Source organism: Nicotiana tabacum, chromosome 19, assembly GCF_000715075.1.
Source record: "Nicotiana tabacum cultivar K326 chromosome 19, ASM71507v2, whole genome shotgun sequence".
NCBI classification, from domain to species: domain Eukaryota; kingdom Viridiplantae; phylum Streptophyta; class Magnoliopsida; order Solanales; family Solanaceae; genus Nicotiana; species Nicotiana tabacum.
In genome coordinates, this window is record NC_134098.1 from 88,801,556 (window position 1) to 88,825,084 (window position 23,529).

Sequence of the window (23,529 nt, forward strand, 5' to 3'; positions counted from 1 at the left end):
CAAGATTTTAAAGTCGTAGGTGCTCACCGATAAAAATTCTAAAAGAAGAGAAAAAATGAGTTTAGTTACAGGTGCTCCCTCAATATTTATCTAACTATTTTTATAATTGCCTATGCAAATTTATCAAATCTTGTCAAAGGTAATGAGTGCTTGAGCACCCACAAAGAACCAAGTAGATCCGCCATTGATCCTAGCTATAAATCTATTTCTACTATTCAAACTAATGTTAGAAATTAACTATTTGATTTTTGTTTTCTATGGATATTTCCTTCTCGAATTTTTGCTAATAATATTTGTGTTATATGTTTATATGTTCATAAGTTTGCCTATATATAGCTCATTGAAGTCATTGTGTTCTTCATTTATATTTTTCATTTTCTATAAATTTACTCTTTTGATTTTTTTTGTTCCTTTTACAATTTTAAATCGTTGATTATATTTAAATGCGCCGATAGCTTAAGAAACTTTTTCATAGTTTATTTGATTAAATATTTTACTTGGTAATTTATTATTATTGTAAATAATACGCATCTAAATGATTACATGATAAATAGTCATTATTTTTGTTTCAATATTAAATAAATAATTAGGACCGACAACAACGTTTATTAAAGAGAAATTAGGTTAGGTTCAACAATGCACTAACATATTATTATATCATACAATAAAAATACCTATAATTAAATAATATATAACTAACTTAGCTGATCTATTTATCTCTGCAAGTTCTAAAAATATTTAATTACTATATATATGTAATTATATTTATTTTTGTCACTTAAGTGACGGTTTAACGTTATTTTTTATTTTACATAATTAATATTTCCTGTATACAAATTTTAGTTTACTGACGTTGTATACACGTGCAACGCACGTTCACTAAGACTAGTTATTATAAAAGCACAAATGTTCCATACTAAATGTTGATCGATTAAAATATTTATAAAATATTGACTGGCTTATATATATATATATATATATATATATATATATATTCCTCAATTTGTTATACATGAAAATTTTGAAAGAATAAACTAACAAACAAACAAAGAAAAAAAATTACTTCATTCATATGCAAGAAACGACACCAGACATGCCCATCTCTCATGCGTCAAATTCAAAATAAATAAATAAAAAAAACGATAAGATAAAATAAGATTTAACTATTATCCTAGAGGTGCATCCAATAACTATCGTATCATATAATACTTTGAAATTAGGTGCATACACACACACACACACATACATATATATATATATATTCTTAAAAATTACAACATTACTATACACGATTCAGGGAGTGGAGCATGGATTCACAAGACCCCATGAACCCCCTAAATACGCCCCTTAGTATAATGTTAGGTTAACATTTTTATTATCCTCATTAGCAATACTTGTATAAATTATGTAATAAATTTATGTATTATTATATGCATAATAAAATGTAAAACAAGAATGCGGTCGTAAATGAATTAAACCAACTAAAATGATCAAAAAAATTCTCATGTATTAAACAATTATTATTAAATAAAAAGATACAAAATACATATTTAAATTTCTACATTACATTTCATGTATTATTAATTTTTACATTACTATTCATACATTACAATCCCTATATCATTAATCTACCAATGACTTGTTTCTTAACCAAAGGACCCCTTATTATAGATTTTAGAATAGATTTGTCATTTGAAAAAGAAAAGGAGCTAAACAGTGTAATTTGTGAAGTGTTGATGTCTGAAAAAAAAACAAAAACAAGAGGAAAAGTGTTAATGAAGGTATAGTCCTCGCCCCTCGGGCCTTCAGTTGGATCTTTTTTTGTTGGGCCGGGTTATTTCACCCGAACCCGTCAGCGAGTCACCTGCCTTACCAGAAAGAGAGGGGAGAGAGAGAGAGAGAGAGAGAGAGCAAGAGAGCGGACTGGAGTGTCTAACCAGACAGAGAGCTTAAAATCCAGAGACATCTGAATCTCTGATCCTATTGAATTAACAAAAGGGAACATACAGGAAATTGTAGAAGAAGAGGAAAAAGATAAAGATGCTGCCCACAACTTCGAAAGGTCGAACAAGCTCTCATGTCCGACCCAATTCAGTATTGCCTCAGTATCTTCGCCGAATAATCAAGGTTTTTCTCTTTCTCTATTTTCATTCAACTCTCCACTGTGCCGTGGATATGTGGTTTTGCTTACCTTGTACAGATCAGATCTTGATCCTGTCATTCTTTTGTTTAAATTAGTCGCCTTTCTGGTTGCAGGCTTTAAATCCTCGCAATTCTCTATATAATTCAGGTTAAAATTAGGAAATTATAATGGATTATCACTCTGTATGATCACGAGTGTTTAAGTCGAGGCACTCCTTTTATGCTTTGAATGCATTTCCACTATAATTAGGTGATCGTAGGAGTTTTGTGCAAATGCAATACTTTTATGAGAGTAGTGGAAAAAGCCAATGAACTAGAATGGTGTTCTGCTGAGGAACTAGTGGCATGTTTCACGTTCGCATATGTTATTTACTTATTTTTGTGCTTCAGATGTCCAAGGGCCTGAAATGTAGGAAGAGTTACAGTTCCGCTGCCTTAAGTTAAACACGAAATTTAGGGAACAGGTGACAAATTAGTGTGAGCCTTTTAACATATGTGCACATGACTAACCGGACAATCTGCCGCTCTGTTGGTCACGTTTTTAACATGCTTGAGCTTGCGTCATGAGGTTTCCAATTTTATACCAACAATCCTCCATATGTGCCGCAAGAGGATTCTTTCCAGTTCTGGCTTGGTTGATCAGCAAAAGAACATCCTTAGGGGCTGTTTGGTTGGTTGTATCAGTAAAGATAATCCCTGCATAAAATTCCACATAAGCAATACGGTGATCTTAATATAACTAACGCAACATTTAGTTGGCAGTATTAAACTTTATAGCGGCATAACTTATGAAGGAATTTATGTAATATTTTATGCGGGATAAATGTGAAATAAGAATACATGTATTAGTAATATGTAAATAAGCGTATCTAAAGATGAAAACGCCCTTTAAGTAGGTAACCCTGCATAACATTTAGTGCATTATTATTCATCACAAAACTATTCCAATATTATTATTCATTGGATAAACGATTCTTATATTATAATCCCACACAACTAGTATGTGAACCAAACAACCCCTTAAAAATCTTCTATGTTCTTCACTTCCTCCCTACACTACATCCGCCCTGGTTCTTTGTGCACTGTGTACAGTTCTGTAGATGGAGCAGCAGGAAGTTTGTCTGCAATAACTATTTGTCCTAGATCCATCATTCCTTCGAATGGCCCTCCGCTGTTGTCCATATAGTTTCACTTGGCCATTGTCAGTATTAGATTAGTTAGGGGTAGCTGGAAACAAAGTGAGGCGCCTAGCATTATGGAAGCTATATTAAGATTGGAATCGATGCATTTAATTCTGCTGCAGGATTCAGTAAATCTTTCCATTTTTTCAAGCAATTAACTGATTCTTATTCTTCAACTGTCCGAGGCTATTACTAGGAATTAGGAAAATCTCTTATAAAAAGAACTGGGAATTAGGAAAGTCTAGGTGAGGCGAGCAAAGTTGAAACTTGAAGGTGAAGGTTTGTTGATCCAGGCAGTTCCAATTTGAAAAAGTTAAGCTGGTGGTTGTTTGGACAAATACTTGATAATACACACTTGCTTTTTGCACAGTCCTTTAAAGGATGCAAGAAAGTCCTTTTGATCCTCCACATTGCTAGTACAAAGCGGGGAACTGGGAGATCCTACCCTTTGGTTTTGTCACATTTGTGGGCTGAGGCGGAGCTAGATTTGAAGCTTATGAGTTCGGGATTCTAGCCCTTTTATGTTATTGAGTTCTAAATTGATAGTCTGTCCATATTTAACGGAACTCTTAAGACAAATACAGAGTAGACCAAAGTTACTAGGTTTAGCCGAACCCGTATCTTCAAGGCTAGCTCTGCCTTGTCTGTGGGTATTTCATTGTGTAGTTTGAGGGAAAGATCACTCTTGACCTGGGGTGTCCATCTGGTGTGGTGGAGATAGTATTCGAATCGGACTGCATCCCGAATCCTCTTCTTAAACAATTACATGTTTCCTTGATGTGCAAAACGGCAACCTACAAATTAATAATAAAGTAGCCAGTTTCAGTTTGCAGTGTCTTGGATCCGCTGGTCTCTGCGGAGATGTCTTTCTCAATCGTAGCGCCAAAATCACTCCACTGTTTCCAGTTGTCTAATTTAATCTGGTTAGTTCGCATATGTTTGAACCTCATCTGTGGTGTAACTCTCCATCAGGAACTCCATATTGTCTAATAAGTGCTCCTTTGTTATATTTGGCAAATTTGAGAAGATACTCGAGGAATATTCTCGTTTGTTAATTTCTGTTTAATCATATGTTCAAAGCTGGTTTTTATTCCAAGGTAATCTTATTGTTTCCTTTTCTCATTTAATCTTCGCAGTGGCAACAAATGGATATTGAATATACCTTTTGGCAAATGCTTCACCTATGCACCTCTCCTAAAGTAGTGTAAGTACTTTGTGTATTGAGGACTATGCTCCGTTTGATTACTGCTCGCATCAACTAATATTTCATAGGATGTTTAGTGTTAATGAACTTGCATTAATCTTGTGTATTGTCTAGTAAGTTTTAAACCATCCGATCTAGATCATCTTTCTGGGTATCAGTTAACAAGATCTGATACTGATTTGATGACAGATGAATAAACATTGGAAATCCTGTGAACCATATCGATTTGTTTTCATCCCAAACATACTCATATATGGATGTAAATTCAACTCGATTAAGTATTGAAATAACGGGTGGAAAACTTATTCAAGAAAATGTTAGAGTACTGGTCCATTTTTCATATCTTTGTCTAAACTTTTGAATTTGATCTTGATATGCTATAGTAGATGCAAAAATCAGCTCATTATTCTATTTGAGTCTGAGTTACTGATGTTGCATTTGCATTTTGTTTGTGGTATTGGACAATGGATGCAGATATCAGCACACAAAGTACCACAAGCGTAAGTTTCTTCTTCTGTTCCATTATCCCTTATCATCTCATTCATTAATGATTCTTTTGGATTGGAAAAATGAATTTGTGAATTGGTCCCGTGATGCTCAATCCAAAGTTTCATAGTCATTGTTGCGTAGGTTTCAGAAGGAGAAGCCCATTTTGTGTTGGGGGGGGGGGGGAGGGGTCACCCCCCTGTCTTGTATCACCTTTTATATTTTTATTAGACTATCCTTGCTTTCATGGTCTGGAATTACGAGTTCCACCCTACATTCAATTTATTCGGCTTTCTTTCCTCTTTGTTTTCCCAGTTAGATCCTTACACCGAATTTTTTTTTGGATAAGAATGGCAAGTACTCCAATTTTTCAGTAGTCTAAACTACTCGTGCATTCCAAGTTATATGTATTTTGGGACGTCGGAAGAAAGATCTGGTATCATTCTTAATAAATTTCTTGAAGACTGAGGTAATTCATTGGTTCAGTTTAGGAACTGGGTATATTGGGGCTACACTTCTACCCTCAATAATTTCATCATATACAACTTATAGAAAGTAATTTTATTCTCTATTGCTTTCTCTAGTAAGTATTCAAACTCATTTTAGTCAAATTTATATCTTGATGTAATATTTTTTCATGAAATTAAATTTAATATTTTTCTTTAATTACTCTATGTAAATACACAAGTCAAATGATATCCTAAACTTTGTGTCCATTATCAGATAAAATGGGACATAGGGGTTATTATAGGCTATAGCTGTACTTCGTCCTCTGTATTGGTCTTGCTATGACATCTATAAACATATCTATAAGAAACTCCAACTTAAATTACTACCCTGTTTTCTGTTCTAAATCCTTGAGCTGATCAAGGGGGTCATATAAATTAGGATGGTGAGAGTTAGGTGTGGAGTGCTTGTTTTTGGACCTCTGATCTGGTGCACATAGTTTAAAATTTATATTGAGACGTCCTTGAAGCAAAACTTGGTGAGTGTTAAAAAGAAACTATGGTGTATTATTCCTTATCAAAAAAGGAAAGAAAAGAAACTATGGTGTATTATTCAATGCAATTTTTGCGCTTTTATTCAGTTCTACCAATAGTTACGTGTAAATGTGCCCATATTAATCTTTAGCAACTTAATGTTTAGTGCACAAGTTTGAGCTTGAATATCATCTATCCTTGTTCCTTTTTTTCGTCATCTGTTGGTGTTCTGTCGATCTCTCTCGTAAAATATTTTTGTTATTGCAGTTCTACTGTTCATCTAAATTTCGTTTATTGTTTTCTTTTCCTTTTAGAAACAAAGAACCAGTGGGCACGTGATGATCCTGCATTTATCGTAATATGCAGTCTTCTGTTGGTGGTTGCTACTTTGGCATACTGTGTTGCGTATGTTCCCTACTCTGCTACTCATTTTGGTCTAAACGCGACTACTTTCCTTGAGAATCGCAAAACTTTGCCTTAAGAGAATATTTTACTAACGTCATAGTTTGAATGAAATTAAGAGTCTTTATTATGGTTTGGAGATGCCCAATATTTCAGTTACATTGTACTATATCATCCATATGCGCCAATGTTGAGCTCACTAGTTTTTTTTATATAAATACGCTCCAGTTAGATATTGACTTATTTGTATTCTTTTTTGCTTATGTTCTTCTTGATGCTGAATCTTGTTGCAATCCGCATATTTTTCATTTTTTTATATGTTTCAGGTATGATCATAGTGCAGGACATGCTGTTTTTGTAGTTATCTCGGTATTGCTTTTCCATTTTGTACTCACTGGAGCTACTTTGGCAACATGTTGCTGGTAAGGGCTAGTATAGTCTTGAATATTTGATACAATCTCATCATGGCTCCCTTTCTTTTTGACTTATATTAGTCTTGCCATGATTTTTACAATTTTCTATCATGTTTGGTGGAATGATGGATGAATAAAATTTCCATCTGTGTTTCAGTTAGTTGGTTAAACTTGCAATCAAATTTCTGAGGGGAATTATAGAAAGGAATCAGAAACTTCTTGCATTCCAAACAGGGGAATTCTCACGATTCAGCATATAAAATAAATAGGTGATCAACTTCATCAAGAGAATACATTGGTAGTCAACTGATTATCACTACAACTACATCCACTTGTGCTCTCTTTAACTGTGCTTTACTAAACATGAATTTCATAGCAAAAGAGTGCTAACCTTAATTATAGGGAAGGTACAACCTAGATATCTACCTTGGATTTTAATTGATGATTTAAAATCAATGATTATTAGCACCTGGAACAATTTGTTGCAGGGTTATGCTACACTCTGTTCCTGTATTAACTGATGCCTGAGTAGTTTTATGGACATTCTCTCTTAACATTCTTTAGACTCCAAATCTTCCACTGTATCATGATTTCTGATGTAAACATTCTGTAGACTATAACATATGCATGAAAAGAAGGAATGGAAGAAAAAGGAGAAGAAGATAGAAAAAGAGTAAACACACGAGAAAGTGAAGGAAATCATCTTTTACTTTGTTTAGTTAGGGTGGCAAATAAAAAACAAATGGAACATTGTTCTACTTTCTTTTTCGTTGGATTGGAATTTTGGGGCCATCAAGAAAATGATTTCCTTATGTTCTTTCCTCATTCTCAACAAAAACCAAGCAAGAGAAACAGCTATCTAGACTTTCCCTCTGTTTCTCTTTCAAGCTTTCCATGTTTATGGTGAAAACATAAATCTTTCGTTGTATCATGACATTATGCTTGCAATATTTATGGTGATAAAAAGATTGTATTCCAGCATAATCTTAGCTACCATTTTCCTTGCAGGTTCCTAACCAACAATTATCTTCGAGAGGAAGCTCCAAGCAGTCATGCCGTGGAACAACGGGTAGAATGGCAAGTTCAGAACCTTTCCATATCAAACTCTTCATATACTCGATATTTAATTCTACCTACCTCTTTCTCCGGATGCAGAATTCTGAAACTCTACATCTAGGGTTAATGAAATTTCATTTTCATTTAAAAGCTTTCTTTCTTACACACTTTCTTGTCTCTCATGAAGGTTATATGCCTTTGATGTCCACTGCAACTCTTTCTTCCCTATGTTTGTTTTGCTGTATGGTAAGGGCAGTGTTAAGAGAAACGTGCTGTTTGTGCATCTTCCAGAGACAGAATATTTGACTGCTACTGATGGTTTCCTTCTTTCTTTCTTTTTTTGATGAAGACTGATGGCTTTCTCTTTGTCGCAGTTATACATTATTTTCTCTCCCCTGTTTTGGTAGCTCATGGTTTCATTCCTGTTTTGCTGTCAAATTTGCTCTTCATGGTTGCTGCTTCCTACTATCATTACCTCAACTTTTTAGGTTATGATGGTAAGATAAATTCCATACCCTAAGAATATTTTCCTTTTTGAATTTCGTGAAAATCCAACATGAGGTGATTGTTGTATATTCTAGTCTTAAGTTTTATGGGAGTATCTCCACTGGTGATCAGCTAAGGCATTTAAGATTTATTTGTACTGAAAAGACAGCACATATCTTTCTGGTTACTCTTTATGCAGAGATTTCCGGTGGCTAAAATTTGTTGACTGCCTGTGTACACAAATTTTAAGTACCTTGGGTCTATTATTCAGGGGGATGGGGAGATTGATGAAGATGTCACGCATCGTATTGGGGCGAGATGGATGAAATGGAGACTCGCTTTCGGTGTTTTGTGTGATAAGAAGGTGCCACCGAAACTTAAAGGTAAGTTCTACAGAGTGGTGGTCAGACCAACGATGTTGTATGAGGCTGAGTGTTGGCCAGTCAAGATCGCTCATGTCCAGAAGATGAAGATAGCATAGATGAGAATGTTGAGATGGATGTGCGGGCACACCAGGCTAGATACGATTAGAAATGAGGTTATTCGCGACAAGGTGGGTGTGACCCCTATTGAGAACAAGATGTGGGAAGCGCGGCTTAGGTGGTTTGGTCATGTGAGGAGGAGGAGCACAGATGCCCCGGTGAGGAGGTGTGAGAGGTTGACATTGGAGGGCCTACAGAGAGGCAGATGTAGGCCAAAGAAGAGGTGGGGAGAGGTGATTAGGCAAGTTATGGCGCAACTTCAGCTGACCGAGGACATGACCCTTGATAAGAAGGTATGGAGGTCGAGGATTAGGGCAGTAGAGTAGGTAGTCTAGGGTGTTCATAACAGTAGTATTGGCACGCAGTCTCGCTTTCTGTTGGTAGTAGGTTTTTATGACTAACCGTTGTTTTCTTTCATTGTTGATTACTTTACTATCTTGTTGTTTTTATTCTGATTTTATATGGCTTTTTGGTACTGTCTTTTCTTGTCTATATTTTCATTAATGTGGTGCTTATACTTTCCTGAGCTGATGGTCTATTGGAAACAACCTCTCTATCCTCACAAGGTAGTTGTAAGGTCTGCGTACACACTACCCTCCCCAGACCCCATGGTGTGGGATAATACTGTGTATGTTGTTGTACCTGTGAATTTTTCTTCCCCAAGGTATAGCTGTTTCCAGAATAAAATCATAAATATAGAAGTCAAATGTTAAATAATGTGTTTCATTCTAGGTAGTAGGTACTCTGACACAAATAATAAGCATGGTCTTAAAACACTCTTGTGAAACTTAGAGACTTAATGCACGATCGTCTGCTGGTGCTTTCTGTTTGTTAAACTAGTCGATGTGGGTAATGAACTTATTTTCCTCCTATGCAGTATTACCCTTTTTGGAGAGGACAACATTCTTCCTATATCCAATTGGCATTGTGATCGTCCTTTCACCCATCTGTAAGTATTTTTATTAATCATGATTGTGTTGAGTTCATATTGGTTAATAAGGTGACAAAATTTGTTTCTTGCTTATAGTTATTTTAATTGGCTTCAATCCATCAAGACACTTCATGAACATCTACTTCAGCAGAGCGTTATGAAATCAAGCTAACACTGGATGAGGACATGTTAGGATGAAAGATGCCTTCAGACATACATGTCGTGAATAGGACATTGTTGAGATCATTTGCAGAGGCTTTAATTGTTAATGTGATTTGGCAACACTTGTTTAGTATCTCTGGTTAGGTAATTTTGATGTTATGAATGAGAAATATATCTGATTTGTACTTCAGCTATAAAACTTCATCCGATGAGTTCATTCGATGTAAATTTTATTTCTGATTTGTTGAATCATAGAGGTGACTGAAGCATTATTCTTGATTTCTTGTTCTGCGGTTATAACATTTTCCATTTGCTGGTGTCCATGACTTATTAGCTTTTGTTTCACATTGGACGAAACATTTGTCTTTCTGTATTTTGGATCAAAATGTTTACGTTGAGCCAGAGGTCTATCAGAAACAACTTCTCTACATTCACAAGGTAGGGATAAGGTCTGCGTATACTCTACTCTCCCCAAATCCGACTTTATGGGATTACACTGAGTTTGTTATTATTGTGTTTGGATCAAGATGTGTTCGCCCCTCAGCTAAATCTATCTATACAGCTAGTCGAAAAGGTTCTTGATGAGCTATCCTAGTTAAAAAAGAACTCATAAAAGACTATTATAGCCAAGAGTAGGGACTTCAAGTCAATGGATACTCTGTACTATTGAACATATTATTCCTTTGTGGCAATGAATGTGCACGTAGCATAAATATATACGTTAATTCCCGGTATCTTACCCATCATTCTTACCTAGAAAGACTGATTAATTTGTTTTTACATCTTGATTCAAACTTAAAACTCATTAGGATAAGTATACCACAATACAGTTACATGAAAGGACTTTGATGACTTTCTCCCAATTATAAGAATTTTAAAAATTCAAAACTCAAAAGCATACGATGACACGGACCCGACTCTTATATAATCTAAAACTAACACCTACCACCGTATTTAGAACGCAATCAGCGTGTATATTTTATTATTACCAAATACCAACAAATGGTGAAACTGGAGGACATCTTCTTAGATTTGTTTGGTTACTTTAGTCACTACGCAAATATTTGCTGTATGTACGCGAATATTTCAAAACCTACTCTGAGAATCCACATCATCTTAATTATGATCGGCCACTTATAAAATATAAAAATTCCTCTGGTCATGAGCAGAGGTGTCAATGGTTCGGTTCGGCCGATTATTTTACAAAAATTATACCATACCAAATTTTCGGTTATTTCATTTTATCTAACCAAAATTAGACTTTTCGAAACCGTCCCAATCATCTCGGTTTCTCTTCGGTATCGGTACGGTTAATTTTTCGGTATTTTTTAAAAATGTCATGCAAGAGTCTCTAGTTAAAGTTAGAATGCGATAATGTGTATTTGCATAGGATTTTGTAAAACTCTCTAGCTAGATATTTTTATTATTTTAAAAGTGATGATCAAAGGATAGAGATTCATTCCACTATTCTATGGTAGTGTAAAACAAATTAAGCAAAGACATGAGAATTATAAATTATACGAGTGGATATATAAATTGAGTTGAGACTCAAAAATAGAGCCTAATAAAAGATTAGTATCCAACAAAAGAAACCTAAATTATACAAGCAGAAAGATATTCCAATGCACTGTGGCTTACTACTGAAGATCGCTGGAATACTTAGTGGCTTGCTACTCAAAATGTTAGAACTAATTTTGTTTCGATATGAGTAGTAGAATAAGTTTGGAAGTTGGCACCTTGGATATTGATTATTGGTCACTTGTAACTATTTCCAAGACCCAAGAAAAAAACTTTTTTGTTAGTTTAAAACTTAGTATAAAAAATATATTTTCATATATAAATTTATTCGGTACGATTCAGTATTTTTTCGGTTTATTTTTATAAAATTAAAAACATATCCTATTATTCGGTACGGTTAAAAATTTATATAAAAACATACAATTTTATTAAAATAAACCTCATAATCGGTTCGGTACAATTCAGTCGGTTTAATCGATTTTAAAAGATCCATCGACACCCCTAGTCACGAGAAGTGGAGATAGCTTTCACGTACCAAACAAAGTTTTGGTTGGTATATTTCAAAATCGTCACCAACATCCAAATTCATACATTAAATTGTTTTGAAGAAAGAAAATAATACATAAACGTCACTCTCGATCACCAAATAAGAAAATACAGGTGGCAAATAAAACAAAAGGATACAAAAGACGACATCAAAGTTTAGTATTCTCACAGCCTTGTATAATAGTGAACCATTCCATGTTGTTTTTCTTGTGTAATATAATTACTGGTCAAGCTTGCTTCCAATAACATCAACCACAAATCTGTACCTCACATCATTTTTCTCCAACCTCTCCATTGCAGTGTTGATATAATCCATTTTCACTATCTCAATCTGTGAAGTCACACCTTTCTCTTTGCAGAAATCTAGCATTTCCTCTGTTTCCTTCATGCTACCAATAAAGCTTCCTGTGATGCTCTTTCTCCCTGATCATAATAATAAAGTCTAAAAGTTATATACGCCGACAATGTAAAATGAAAAATTATACCGAGTACTACTTTTCAAATTACCATACCACACTAATGAAATGTTATCTATTATTGTACATCAACTTTTCTTTTCGGAATATATCAACTTTGCTTGATGGTATAAAAAAACTTACACACTGTCTGTGCTTAAAAAATCTTAAAACATAATAGTAATAAGAGGTTGCATTAAACAAATGTTAATCAAATACATTGGCTTTAATACGTGTATGGTCTCTGTTGTTATTGCAGTCCATTATTGCAGACATGGTTCCTTAAATAACACAACCCTACAAGCCTAGAATTTGTCTATATATTAATTCTGCTCATAACATTATTATGCCGCAAAAATAGACCAATGGCACCTGCATATTTCAACAAATCATGGCTTTCATTGACTAAAATGACCACTCTTCCAATCCTTTTGTTCTATCTTTTTTCATATATAGACAAATTCAACGTTTAAATTTTCAATCGACTTTTTAGAGCAAGTACTAACACGATATATTGTTAGAAACCAATTTTAACTTGTTGTAATAATGCATTTCGTCCGAACGTGTTACACTGTCAGCGTAAATAAGTTAAATGACTTACCGAGCATAACCATGGGAGAGATAAATTGCAAGGGGGTGTTGATAACTCCCATCAAGATAAGTTTGCCATCAATTTTAAGCAAAGAAAGATAAGGTTCAAGAGGATGGCCAACAGGGACAGTATCAATAATATAGTCAAGTGAATCAGAAGCCTCTTGCATTTTATCAGTGTCTGAACTGACAAGATAATCATCTGCACCAAGATGTTCCAATGCCTCTTGTCTCTTCTTATTTGAAGAACTAATGACAGTAACATGATGTCCCATTGCCTTTGCTATTTTCACTCCCATGTGTCCCACTCCTCCTAATCCCAAAATTCCTCCTCTTAATCCACTCTGTTTGAAACCAAAATGGTTCAATGGACTGTATACTGTTATACCAGCACATAATAGAGGTGCTGCTTGTTCTGGTGCCATACCCTCTGGAATTTTCACCACAAACCTATATACAAGGCAAAAATAAACATTCAGTCCATTGTTGATCTTTTAATTCAAGAAATGTGAATTAACCACTTTAATTATATGGTTTCTTGAAGGGGAACCTTGGCGTAACTGGTTAAGTTATTACCATGTGACCAAGAGGATACGGGTTCGAGCAACCTCTTGCAGAAATGCAGGGTTAGACTACATACAATATACCTTTGTGGTCCGGACTTTCCCCGGACACCGCGCATAGCGCGAGCTTAGTGTACAGGGCTGCCCTACATGATTTCTTGATCGTCCTAGTAACATTTGTCATGATTCGATACCCAATGGATTTAAAAAAGAGTTGAACAAACACAATGATAGTGTAGAAATTGTTTTATACCATCCTATTATCTAAATAGTTGTAGCTCTGTCCACAATAAGTAAAACTAATTACCTCAAAATAAGGCAACCAACCTATTACGACAGGTAAGTTATACTGATAGTTTCTTTAATTTACAGGGTGTAACTTATATACAATGTCACTTCATATAAGTTAATATTAAAGAAAGGTACTTCTCTATATATATGGAGGGTAAAAGACTTACTTTTGATCAACAACCATGGATTTAGCAAAACCACCTTGGGTGGGTTTGCCATCAGTGTAGACATCATTGCAGTTCCAAATCTTCTTGTTGCAATATTGCTCTATATCTCTCTTGCAAGGGCCGCAGTTCCTGCAACTTCCAACGAGTAATCCAACTCCAACTGTGTCCCCCACTTTGAATTTTGACACATCTGGTCCTACCTCCACCACTTCTCCCACCACTTCATGTCTACATCATTCACCACAAATATGAAGTTACAAAGGGATAAGGATCAACACATAGTAAAAAACAAAAGGGATATTGCAATTGTGATTATAGGGGTGACAAATGGGCGTCTAATAAATATAATATTCAACCTTATCTATATTTAATATGGATAAAAAATAGGTTAATTGACAGATAATATGGATATACATATGATTCATAACTTCTTCAATATGATTACTTTTGAGAGAATTCTTAGTATCTCAAACTTGAGAAACCCTCAATTAAGGGTTTGTAAATATAAAAGTTAAATTCATTGGTTATTTATTTTTTAGTGGATAAAATGAATGGATAATTATTATTTTTATCTATTTTACCACCGCTACTTATGAATTAGAACTCTAGTATCCTTAGATAGGGAGTAACAACACAAATTTAACATAATTCATGAATTCATAATTGATTAACTTTGTGAAGATTCACAAGCAGAAGCAGGATCAAATGTCTAATTTTAATTAAATTGAAGACTAAATGTACTTCGCCAAATAGTACAAGGATTAAAATTATAACTTATCAATAATTTTAGGGACTAAAAGTAAAAATTTATCTAACAATAATAGCATTGGATTCGAACAAAACGTAAGTGTCACCAACAACTTTTACAAATCCAATGAAAGAAGTGAACTTAGTCGTACGTTATTATATGTTTGCTTTGGCATTTAGGCCACGAAAATACGTGGTCTGCCACAACTCCTAATTAAACAATTCAATAGTACTCATCATTCGTTTAATAAAGGAAGGAAAAAAAGACATTTGGAATAATAAATCAAATCCTAACAACTAACAGTTGCAAATTTATTAAGTCACCGAGGATGGTGGATTGGTACTAAAAGGCACAAGGACCACTACATTTCTCTTGATTTATTCAGTGGCTAAGGAAAAAACTGAAATTGACATCAAACAAAGATTCAAAGGGTACCATTGTAGGAGAATTTTAACATTCATATATTTAAAAGCGTGTAAAGAATTTCTAGCTATCAGATCACTTAAAATATACTTACAAGTATTTATCATAAATGAAATTCGTAATCTCAAGAATACTGCAACAACCTATGCTAAAACAAGTTAAATTATCCTTGAAAAAATTACTGTCAAACTCTTGTTTCTCTTCTAATTAATCAATTTTCCTCCATCCTTAGGGGATCAATAGTGATCCTCATTTTGTCCACAAAACTTGAACTCTCAAATTATCTTTTATATATATATATAGAGAGAGAGAAAAAACAGGGAAAATAGAGAGGGAAGAGCAAATACCCAGGAACCAGAGGGTAGTTGGACATGCCAAGATCATTTTTAACTTGGTGAAGATCAGTGTGGCAGAGCCCACAATACAAAACTTTGACTTCCACATCTTCAGGTCCTGTGTTTCTGGACATGAAAAACAAAAAACAAAGTTCATAACTCATCTTAAAATTGGTAGAATAGTTATTATAAGATAAAAATAAGTAGTCGAGGTAAGCATAAGCTGATTCGGATATTACGATTATAGAAAGAACATAAGTAGTAATGTAATGTACCTGAGAGTATAGGTATAAGGTGAAAGTACACCAGAAGGGTCTCTAGCAGCCCAACCAATAGTTGTTTTCTCAACTTCCAAGCCACCCATGATGTTCTTTAAACTTAAAATCTAGAAGGAACACACTATTGTTTTAGAGCAGAAAAAACGAAAACACAGTTCAAGGGAAAGAGAAAGGAATAGTGGTGAGCTATTTTAGTACAGTTTGGTTAATAACACCACATATATATAGTTTAAAGAAGGGGAAGACAGAGGTTGGGTGGCGTTTCTTCTAGAATTTACAAAAGTTGATTTTTTGCTCAGTAGCTAAGATATAGACATCAAGTTTTATAATTGGATTGAGTAGATGCTTATATTATATTTCCAACCTATACGTGAACAGTAAGGTAATAATTGTAATCACTATATTAATCGACATGTTGTACAAATTAAATGACACTTGCATCTTGAGATGAGAGGAAGGAAAAAAAAATAGATACAGCTTGGAAAATATGCTTTAAAAATGTCCGTGGAAATTAATACTAACCAAATAAGTGCTAAATATTTTTTTATTCTTATAATACACAATATACGTACAATAAACGAATATAAAGTTTAGCAAACTACTCACTGTTCGTTAAGAGAATTACTAATTCGTACTCATTAATAGCACAGCAATAAAGAATTATGTGAAGACAGCTAAGGCCTCATTTGTTTATTTAAAGATAAAGAGACATGTAAATATTAAGATGTGTATTAAGATTAAAACGTTTGAATCAGAATAGACATCTGATTATTTAAGATATATATTAATATATGAATACTAAATGATTAAGACTGTTTGATTTTCAACATCTGAATGTATAAAATTTATCATTATCTAAAAATAATAAATAAAAAATTCAAATAAAATATTAATTAATTTAATATTCTATTAATAATAAATATATTTTTGAAAAATAATATTTTTTTTGGGGGTAGTGATGGTTGACGGTGAGGCTTATGGATCCCGACTGGAGGCGGCGGTTGGTGATGGTTCCAAGTAATAACTAGTGGTGATTGGGTAGTAGTAGTTATGGTCGAGGAAGGTGATGGTGCGTGGAGGACAATGGTAGCTATGGTTGATTATGGTGGTGGGGGGGTTGATGGTAGTAGTTGAGGTGAGTGGATAGATGTTTGTGATTGATGGTAGTGGTATTAGTTGATAATTATGGGGTGGTGGGTGATGGTAATCGATAATGGTGGGGTTGGAGGTGATGGTAGTCGATAATGATAGCAGTGAGATAGTGGTGGTTAGTGATGGTGTTTGAATTTGGTGGTGGTTGAGTTTGGTATTGGTTGGATGGTGCATGGTGGTAGGTGATAATGGCGGTGGTTAGTAGTGAATATGGATGATAACATCTTAATAAAATTAAGTCTCTGTTATAAATCGTAATCAATAAGACCTATTCAGATTTCAGACTCATTCAGTGGTTTAAAAAAATTTAATGATTAAGATCTGAATAATTAAGATTTATACTTAAAAAGAAACGCAGTCAATATCTGAGATCTGAATGATTAAGATTCAAACCTCCATGCAAACTAACGAGGCCTAAATAAATAAATCTTAAAGAAAAAAGTGTTTATTTGGGCTTTTTTCTGTTAATATTTTCAAAATTAATTTCTCGGGAACCTTGTAACTGAGTAAACCATCGTTAATAATCCTATAAATATGCCGTAAAATCTGATCATATGTTTTGCTTTCTTGATACAACCACTTTAATTTTTCGTTTTTCTTTTCCCTAAAAACTTTTTAAAAGAGCATTTAGTTCATATGTTATGAAAATTACTAAAACAGAAAAAAAACATTGTTGTTATTCGTCTTCTAAAGTTCTTAAATAACTTGTAAAACAAAATTAATATATTTTAATTTTAAATTCCTTACGAATACATAGTTTCTGTTCTCTCCTATCTTATTTTTCCTCTAACCATTTTTCCCTTTCACCAACTTTTATTTTGAAATTATAGAAAGGTACGTAGAGTGTGAATGTTTTTTTCCTTTCTTTTTGATATTTGTTTCTGTCTTCCTACTAGGAAACGGAGGTAACATATTATTTACGGGTTTGATCGAACTCGTAGCTTTTGCATAAAGTCTATATTTATACGAGAGAATCAATTAAATTTATACTAATATATAATTATGAACTCAGTAATTAAAATATGCAGTGAATTCGACGTCAAATTCAGAGGACTCAAATTTCAAATTCTAGTTTAGCATCTCTTCCTACGTGAGACGACTTTTCCAATAATGACCAATTATCTTTATCACAGGCCTAGATGAATTATGTGAATGATAACTTCCTAAAAGAAAGCATTAATTGTTCTGGACAAGCAGTTTGGGTCCCCCGGGGTTAGGTGGAAGTATGCGTCACTAGATCGTCATCTTTTAGGTAAGGTTTTTTTTTTTTTTTTTTTTTTAAAAAAAACTTTTGATTTATTTTAGGTTTTGGACTCTTAAAAGTTAGTAGGTAATATAGGTAGAAGAAGCTAAAAAGAGGTTGCTTGTGCAAAAGAAGGTAAGAAACAAATTAGCCAGGCTTTGGATCCAAAATAATGTATTCTACAAATCATTTCACGTGATTATAAGTTATAACCATGCAAATTTGTTGGTTAATATTAATTTTACGATATTCTTATTTATTCGAACGTTTTTTTCCCCAGTAAAATTCTTGTTTTTAGAATTCATTTGGTTGATTGTGTTGTTAAACTGACATTCATGAGAGTAGGTTTTGCATTTAATCAAATGCCTACCCCACAAAATCATCTTATCTGAGTTTAGTGTGAAATTCATCTTTCAACTTTCAAATGCCTACTATATATCAGTCACTCAATTCTCTGATACACAATTTAACACGATCATTGCAGTTAGACATTTATTGATTTAGTGATAATAGTATAGGTAAAGACACATAATATATGATCAAGAATACGGCGTTCACATTTTACCGTGTATGTAAAAAATCAATTGTCTATAGTTTTATCTAACGGTATGCATATAATCAAGAATACGACGTTCGCACTTTATCTCTGAATTCTCAAGGATAATTTATTTTTAATACCTACATATATTTCCGTATACTATACAAAGAACAAGGAATGATGTGTACAGGCCCCCACGACTTGTCCTCTACAACTAACGAATCTGAGTTCACCTCATTTCTTTTTCTAACATATATACTAATTATGTCTTTTCCACAAACTGATCTTTGTACAATATAATATTTCCCATTTAAAGATAGTCGTATACCACAATCATCGACCCATGAGCTGCTTTTCCCAAAATTCTAATCCTTCAAAGGAGTGTGTTTATAAGATTCAGATTTCGTTGCTCAAGTAGAAACAATAAAAGCAATAGAGAAAACAGAAAAATAATTCCATTTGATTAAATGTGGGTGAAATGTCTCCAACTATTAATTTTTTTCTGACTTGTTTTTGAACTTTGCGAATCCTTTTACAAAAGCTAGTACTACGGGTAAAATTCAAAAATAGCCAAATTTATAAGTAGCTGTTAAAAAATAATCACAATTTTAAAATTAATCGAAATTTAGTCATTTTTTATGTAAAGATAAATCTAAAAGAAAACACTTTTTAAAATCCGGAAAATATTCCAGCATAATAAACTGGAGATTGGAGCACATGTGTATGAGCTTCCAACATATTATGTGTAACGACCCGGCCGGTCGTTTTGAGTATTATAACCTCGTTCCCTCATTTACTGCTCAATTTATGCTTTACAGTTATTTTATGAGTTACCGAGTTAGTTGGTTCGGGGCCGCAAGGATTTCGGAGTGAAATGAGACACTTAGTCTCTTAGTTGAAAACTTAAGTCAGAAAAAGTTAATCGGATATTGACTTATGTGTAAACGACCTCAGAATTTAATTCTGATGATTCCAATAGCTCCGTATGGTGATTTCGGACTCAGGAGCGTGTCCGAAAAATTATTTAGAGGTTCGTAGAGGAATTAGGCTTGAAATGGAGAAAGTCGAATTTTCGGATAGTTTGACCGGGGGGTTGACTTTTTGATATCGGGATCAGAATCCGATTCTGAAAATTAAAATACCTCTGTTATGTTATTTGTGACTTGTGTGTAAAATTTAAAGTCAATCGGGCGTGATTTGATAGGTTTCGACGTTAGTTGTAGAATTTGAAATTTTCAAAGTTCATTAGGCTTGAATCTATGTGTGACTCGTGTTTTTAGCGTTGTTTGATGTGATTTGAAGGCTCGACTAAATTCGTATCGGTTATAAGACTTGTTGGTATGTTTGATTGAGGTACCGAGGGCCTCAGGATGATTTCGGGTGGTTAACGGCTTGATTGGAGTTGAAGAATGCAGCTGAAGTGTTGCTGCTACTGGTGTAACTGCACCTGCGGAGTGGGTACCGCAGGTGCGAGAAAAAGGCCGCAGATGCAACCAAGGAAGAGCTGGGTGGAGGGCGTAGGTGCGATGGCATTCTCGCACCTGCGATGGTCGCAGAAGCAGACTTCATGGCGCAAGTGTGAGTTTGGACCGCAGGTGCGATGTGATTTCTGCACCTGCGATGAGCGTAGATACGGTCTCTTGATCGCAGAAGCGGAGGCAGTGCTTAGGTGATTTTTCCGCAAAAGCGGATCTTGATCCGCAGATGCATCTCCGTAGATGCGAAAATTTAGTTGAAGGTGCGAAAATCCTGGACAGGATGTTAAAACTTTTGTCATTTTTGACATTTTCAAAAGCGGGTGAGGCGATTTTTTAGCGAGAAATCACGGGAAATCTTGAGGTAAGTCACTTGTGATCATTGTTAGTCAATAATATTGAATTATCATCGAATAATCTGACTAGATTACATGTTTTTGAGGTGTAAATCGGGGATTTGAACTTAGGAATTTGAAAATAAGATTTGAAAATTTGGAGGTCGACTTTAGGTCGAATTTTGGTAAAATTGGTATGATTAGACTCGTGGTTGAATGGGCTTTCGGATTTTATAACTTTTATCGGGTTCCGGGATGTGGTCCCCACAGGGATTTTTGAGCTAAGTTTCGGATTTTGATGGAAAATTAATATTTTCTTATGAAATTAATTTCTATAATTTTTATTGACTGAATCGGATTATTTGTGGCTAGATTCGAGACGTTTGGAGGCCAATTCACGAGGAAAAGGCATAGCGAAATAAGAAATTACGCGATTTGAGGTAAGTAACAGTTTTAAATTTGGTCCTGAGGGTATGAAACCCCAGATTATGTGTTATGTGATTGGTTTTGAGGTGACGCACATGCTAGGTGACGGGCGTGTGGGCGTGCACCGTAGGAATTGTGACTTGGTCAAATTCCATAGGACTGTGTAGTTGAATTATCTGTTGATATCCGTATATTCTCTACGTGTTAGGAAAAGTTAAGCTGAGACACGTATTAAAAATCATGCTTAGACATATGCTTTTATTATTGGTACCTATTGGGGTCATTTCTGTGGTTGAATTATATATTCACCTTGTAATTTCACACTTAGTCATGTTCATTCATTTCATATCATATCTCAGTCTCTGTTCCTATTTATTGATGCATCATATTATCATTTTGGGCTGATTTTTATGACATCTTGAGCCCGAGAGATTGGAGAGGTTGATGAGTGAGTGAGGCCGAGGGCCTAATTGTAAGGATATTTATGGATTGGACTGCACGCCGCAACATGTTTTTATTGATTTATGCCATGATTGATTTGATATAGCGCTTGGGCTGAAGGAACCCCTCCGGAGTCTGTACACACACCTAGTGAGCGCATGTACCTACTGAGTGCGAGTGCTGAGTGAATGACTGTGAGGAAAGAGTGACTGTGAGGCTGGAGTAAATGGGAGGACTGAGTGACTGTTACTCTGAGAGGATGCATTGGTTTCATTATTTGCTGCATTTCAGCTGTCATATATCACTATTTTAAAAATTTCAGAAAAATATTATTTTCTGTTTTGGTTAAACTTGATATGAAATTTCAGTGAAATCTTAAATTTTGAACTTGAGAGCATGCCTATTCTTTTATATTGGAAAGTACTGTATTTGGACTTAGCTGAGAAGCTCGTCACTACTTTCAATTCTTATTTATTATTGTTACTTACTGAGTTGGTTATACTCATACTACACCCTGCACTTCGTGTGCAGATCCAGTTGATCCTGAATATAGTGGGTGTTGATTCTTTCACACAATCTATTTTTGGAGATTCAGAGGTAGCTTCCATGTTTCGCAGATCTTGTCTCTCCTTCCCTATCTTTTTGTTTATTGTATTTGGTCTCAGATTATTATAGACCGTGTTTTTCAAAGTTGTAATGTATAGATGCTCATGTACTCAGTGACACCAGGTTTTGGGAGTGTTTATATCGGTATTTGCGAGATTTGTGGATTATATTTAAATTTTATATTTTCAAACTTAAAAGAAATTATGGTTTGTTGAGGTTGTCGGCTTGCCTAGTACCGAGATAGGCGCCATCACGACATGTTAGGATTTTGGGTCGTGACAAGTTGGTATCAGAGCCTAGGTTACATAGGTGCCACGAGTCATGAGCAGATTTAGTAGAGTCTTGCAGATCGGTACAGAATGTACTTATCTTCGAGAGGCTGCTGAACCCTTCGGAAAATTTCACTTTCTTGTATTCTGTCGTGCGGATTTGTTGATTCCGGAAACTAAATTTTTGTTATTCTATTCTCTCACAGATGGTAAGGACACATACTACTGGATCGGACGGTCAGCCACCAGTGCCACCAGTTAGGGCCGCGAGAGGCCGGGGCCGTGGTAGAGGCCGGGGCCGAGGTAGAGGTCGAGGCGTAGCTCGTACCACAGTTGGACTAGCACCTGTAAAACCACCAGTTGCTCCAGCTCAACAGCAGGTTCCAGATATAGCTGAGCCGACAAGACCAGCTCAGGCACCAGCTGTGCCCATTGAGATTCCAGACCTTCAGGAGACTTTGGCCTAGATATTGATAATTTGCACTGGTCTTGCTCAGGTGGTTTCGGCTCAGGCCGCACCTGCCACTTCTCAGGCCGGGGGAGGTACTCATACCCATGTAGCCCGTACTCCAGATCAGGTAGTACAAGAACTTCAGATACCAGAGGCACTATCAGCCCATCAAGTTGTAGCTGCTCAGGCCCCTGTAGTCTATGTTATGGCAAATGATGAGCAGAGGAAACTTGAGAGATTTGGGAGGCTTCGACCTCTATTATTTAGCGGTGCTCAATCAGAGGATGCTCAGGGTTTTCTGGATAAGTGCCAGCGGATGCTTCGGACATCAAGTATTTTGGAAACCAATGGGGTCTCGTTCAATACTTTTCAATTTTCTGGAGCTGCCTTCAGATAGTGGGAGGCTTATGAGAGGCGCAAGCCGGTTGGTGCTGTACCACTTACATGGCAGGAATTCTCCGTTCTCTTTTTGGAGAAGTTTGTGCCGCAGTCTCGTAGAGAAGAGCTGTGTAGACAGTTTGAGTAGTTACGTCAGGTTTGCATGTTTGTGACGCAGTATGAGATGAGATTTTCTGAGTTGGCTCGTCATGCATTTTGGTTGGTTCCCACTGATAGGGAGAGGATTAAGAGGTTCATTGATGGCCTCACATATCAACTACGATTACTTATGACTCAGGAGAGAGTATCTGGTGCTACTTTTGATGAGGTAGTTGACATTGCTCAGCAGATAGAGATGGTCCATAGCTAAGAGCA

At 35.1% G+C, this 23,529-nt stretch overlaps 2 protein-coding genes across 2 annotated transcripts; one reads left to right on the forward strand and one right to left on the reverse strand.

Annotated features, from left to right (window-relative positions):
* Positions 1-1,848: 1,848 nt before the first annotated feature.
* Positions 1,849-10,204, forward strand: LOC107789451 (uncharacterized). Its single transcript, XM_016611263.2, has 10 exons — positions 1,849-2,127; positions 4,460-4,527; positions 5,002-5,027; positions 6,308-6,398; positions 6,722-6,817; positions 7,817-7,885; positions 8,052-8,110; positions 8,239-8,361; positions 9,710-9,781; positions 9,860-10,204. The coding sequence occupies exons 1-10, from the start codon at positions 2,041-2,043 to the stop codon at positions 9,922-9,924; spliced, it is 756 nt and encodes a 251-aa protein (XP_016466749.2). The 5' UTR covers positions 1,849-2,040; the 3' UTR covers positions 9,925-10,204.
* A 1,808-nt stretch (positions 10,205-12,012) lies between these two features.
* On the reverse strand, positions 12,013-16,012 carry LOC107789450 (probable cinnamyl alcohol dehydrogenase 1). Its single transcript, NM_001325471.1, is given in 5 exon segments — positions 12,013-12,412; positions 13,046-13,485; positions 14,057-14,284; positions 15,575-15,688; positions 15,838-16,012. Coding segments are annotated over 5 exon segments (1,074 nt in total). The 5' UTR covers positions 15,927-16,012; the 3' UTR covers positions 12,013-12,209.
* Positions 16,013-23,529: the final 7,517 nt, after the last annotated feature.

Coding starts and splice junctions, on each gene's coding strand:
- LOC107789451 (XM_016611263.2), top strand. CDS start 2,041: ATGCTGCCCACAACTTCGAAAGGTCGAACAAGCTCTCATGTCCGACCC. Junction 4,528..5,001: donor TGCACCTCTCCTAAAGTAGT/GTAAGTACTTTG, acceptor CAATGGATGCAG/ATATCAGCACACAAAGTACC. Junction 5,028..6,307: donor GCACACAAAGTACCACAAGC/GTAAGTTTCTTC, acceptor TTTTCCTTTTAG/AAACAAAGAACCAGTGGGCA.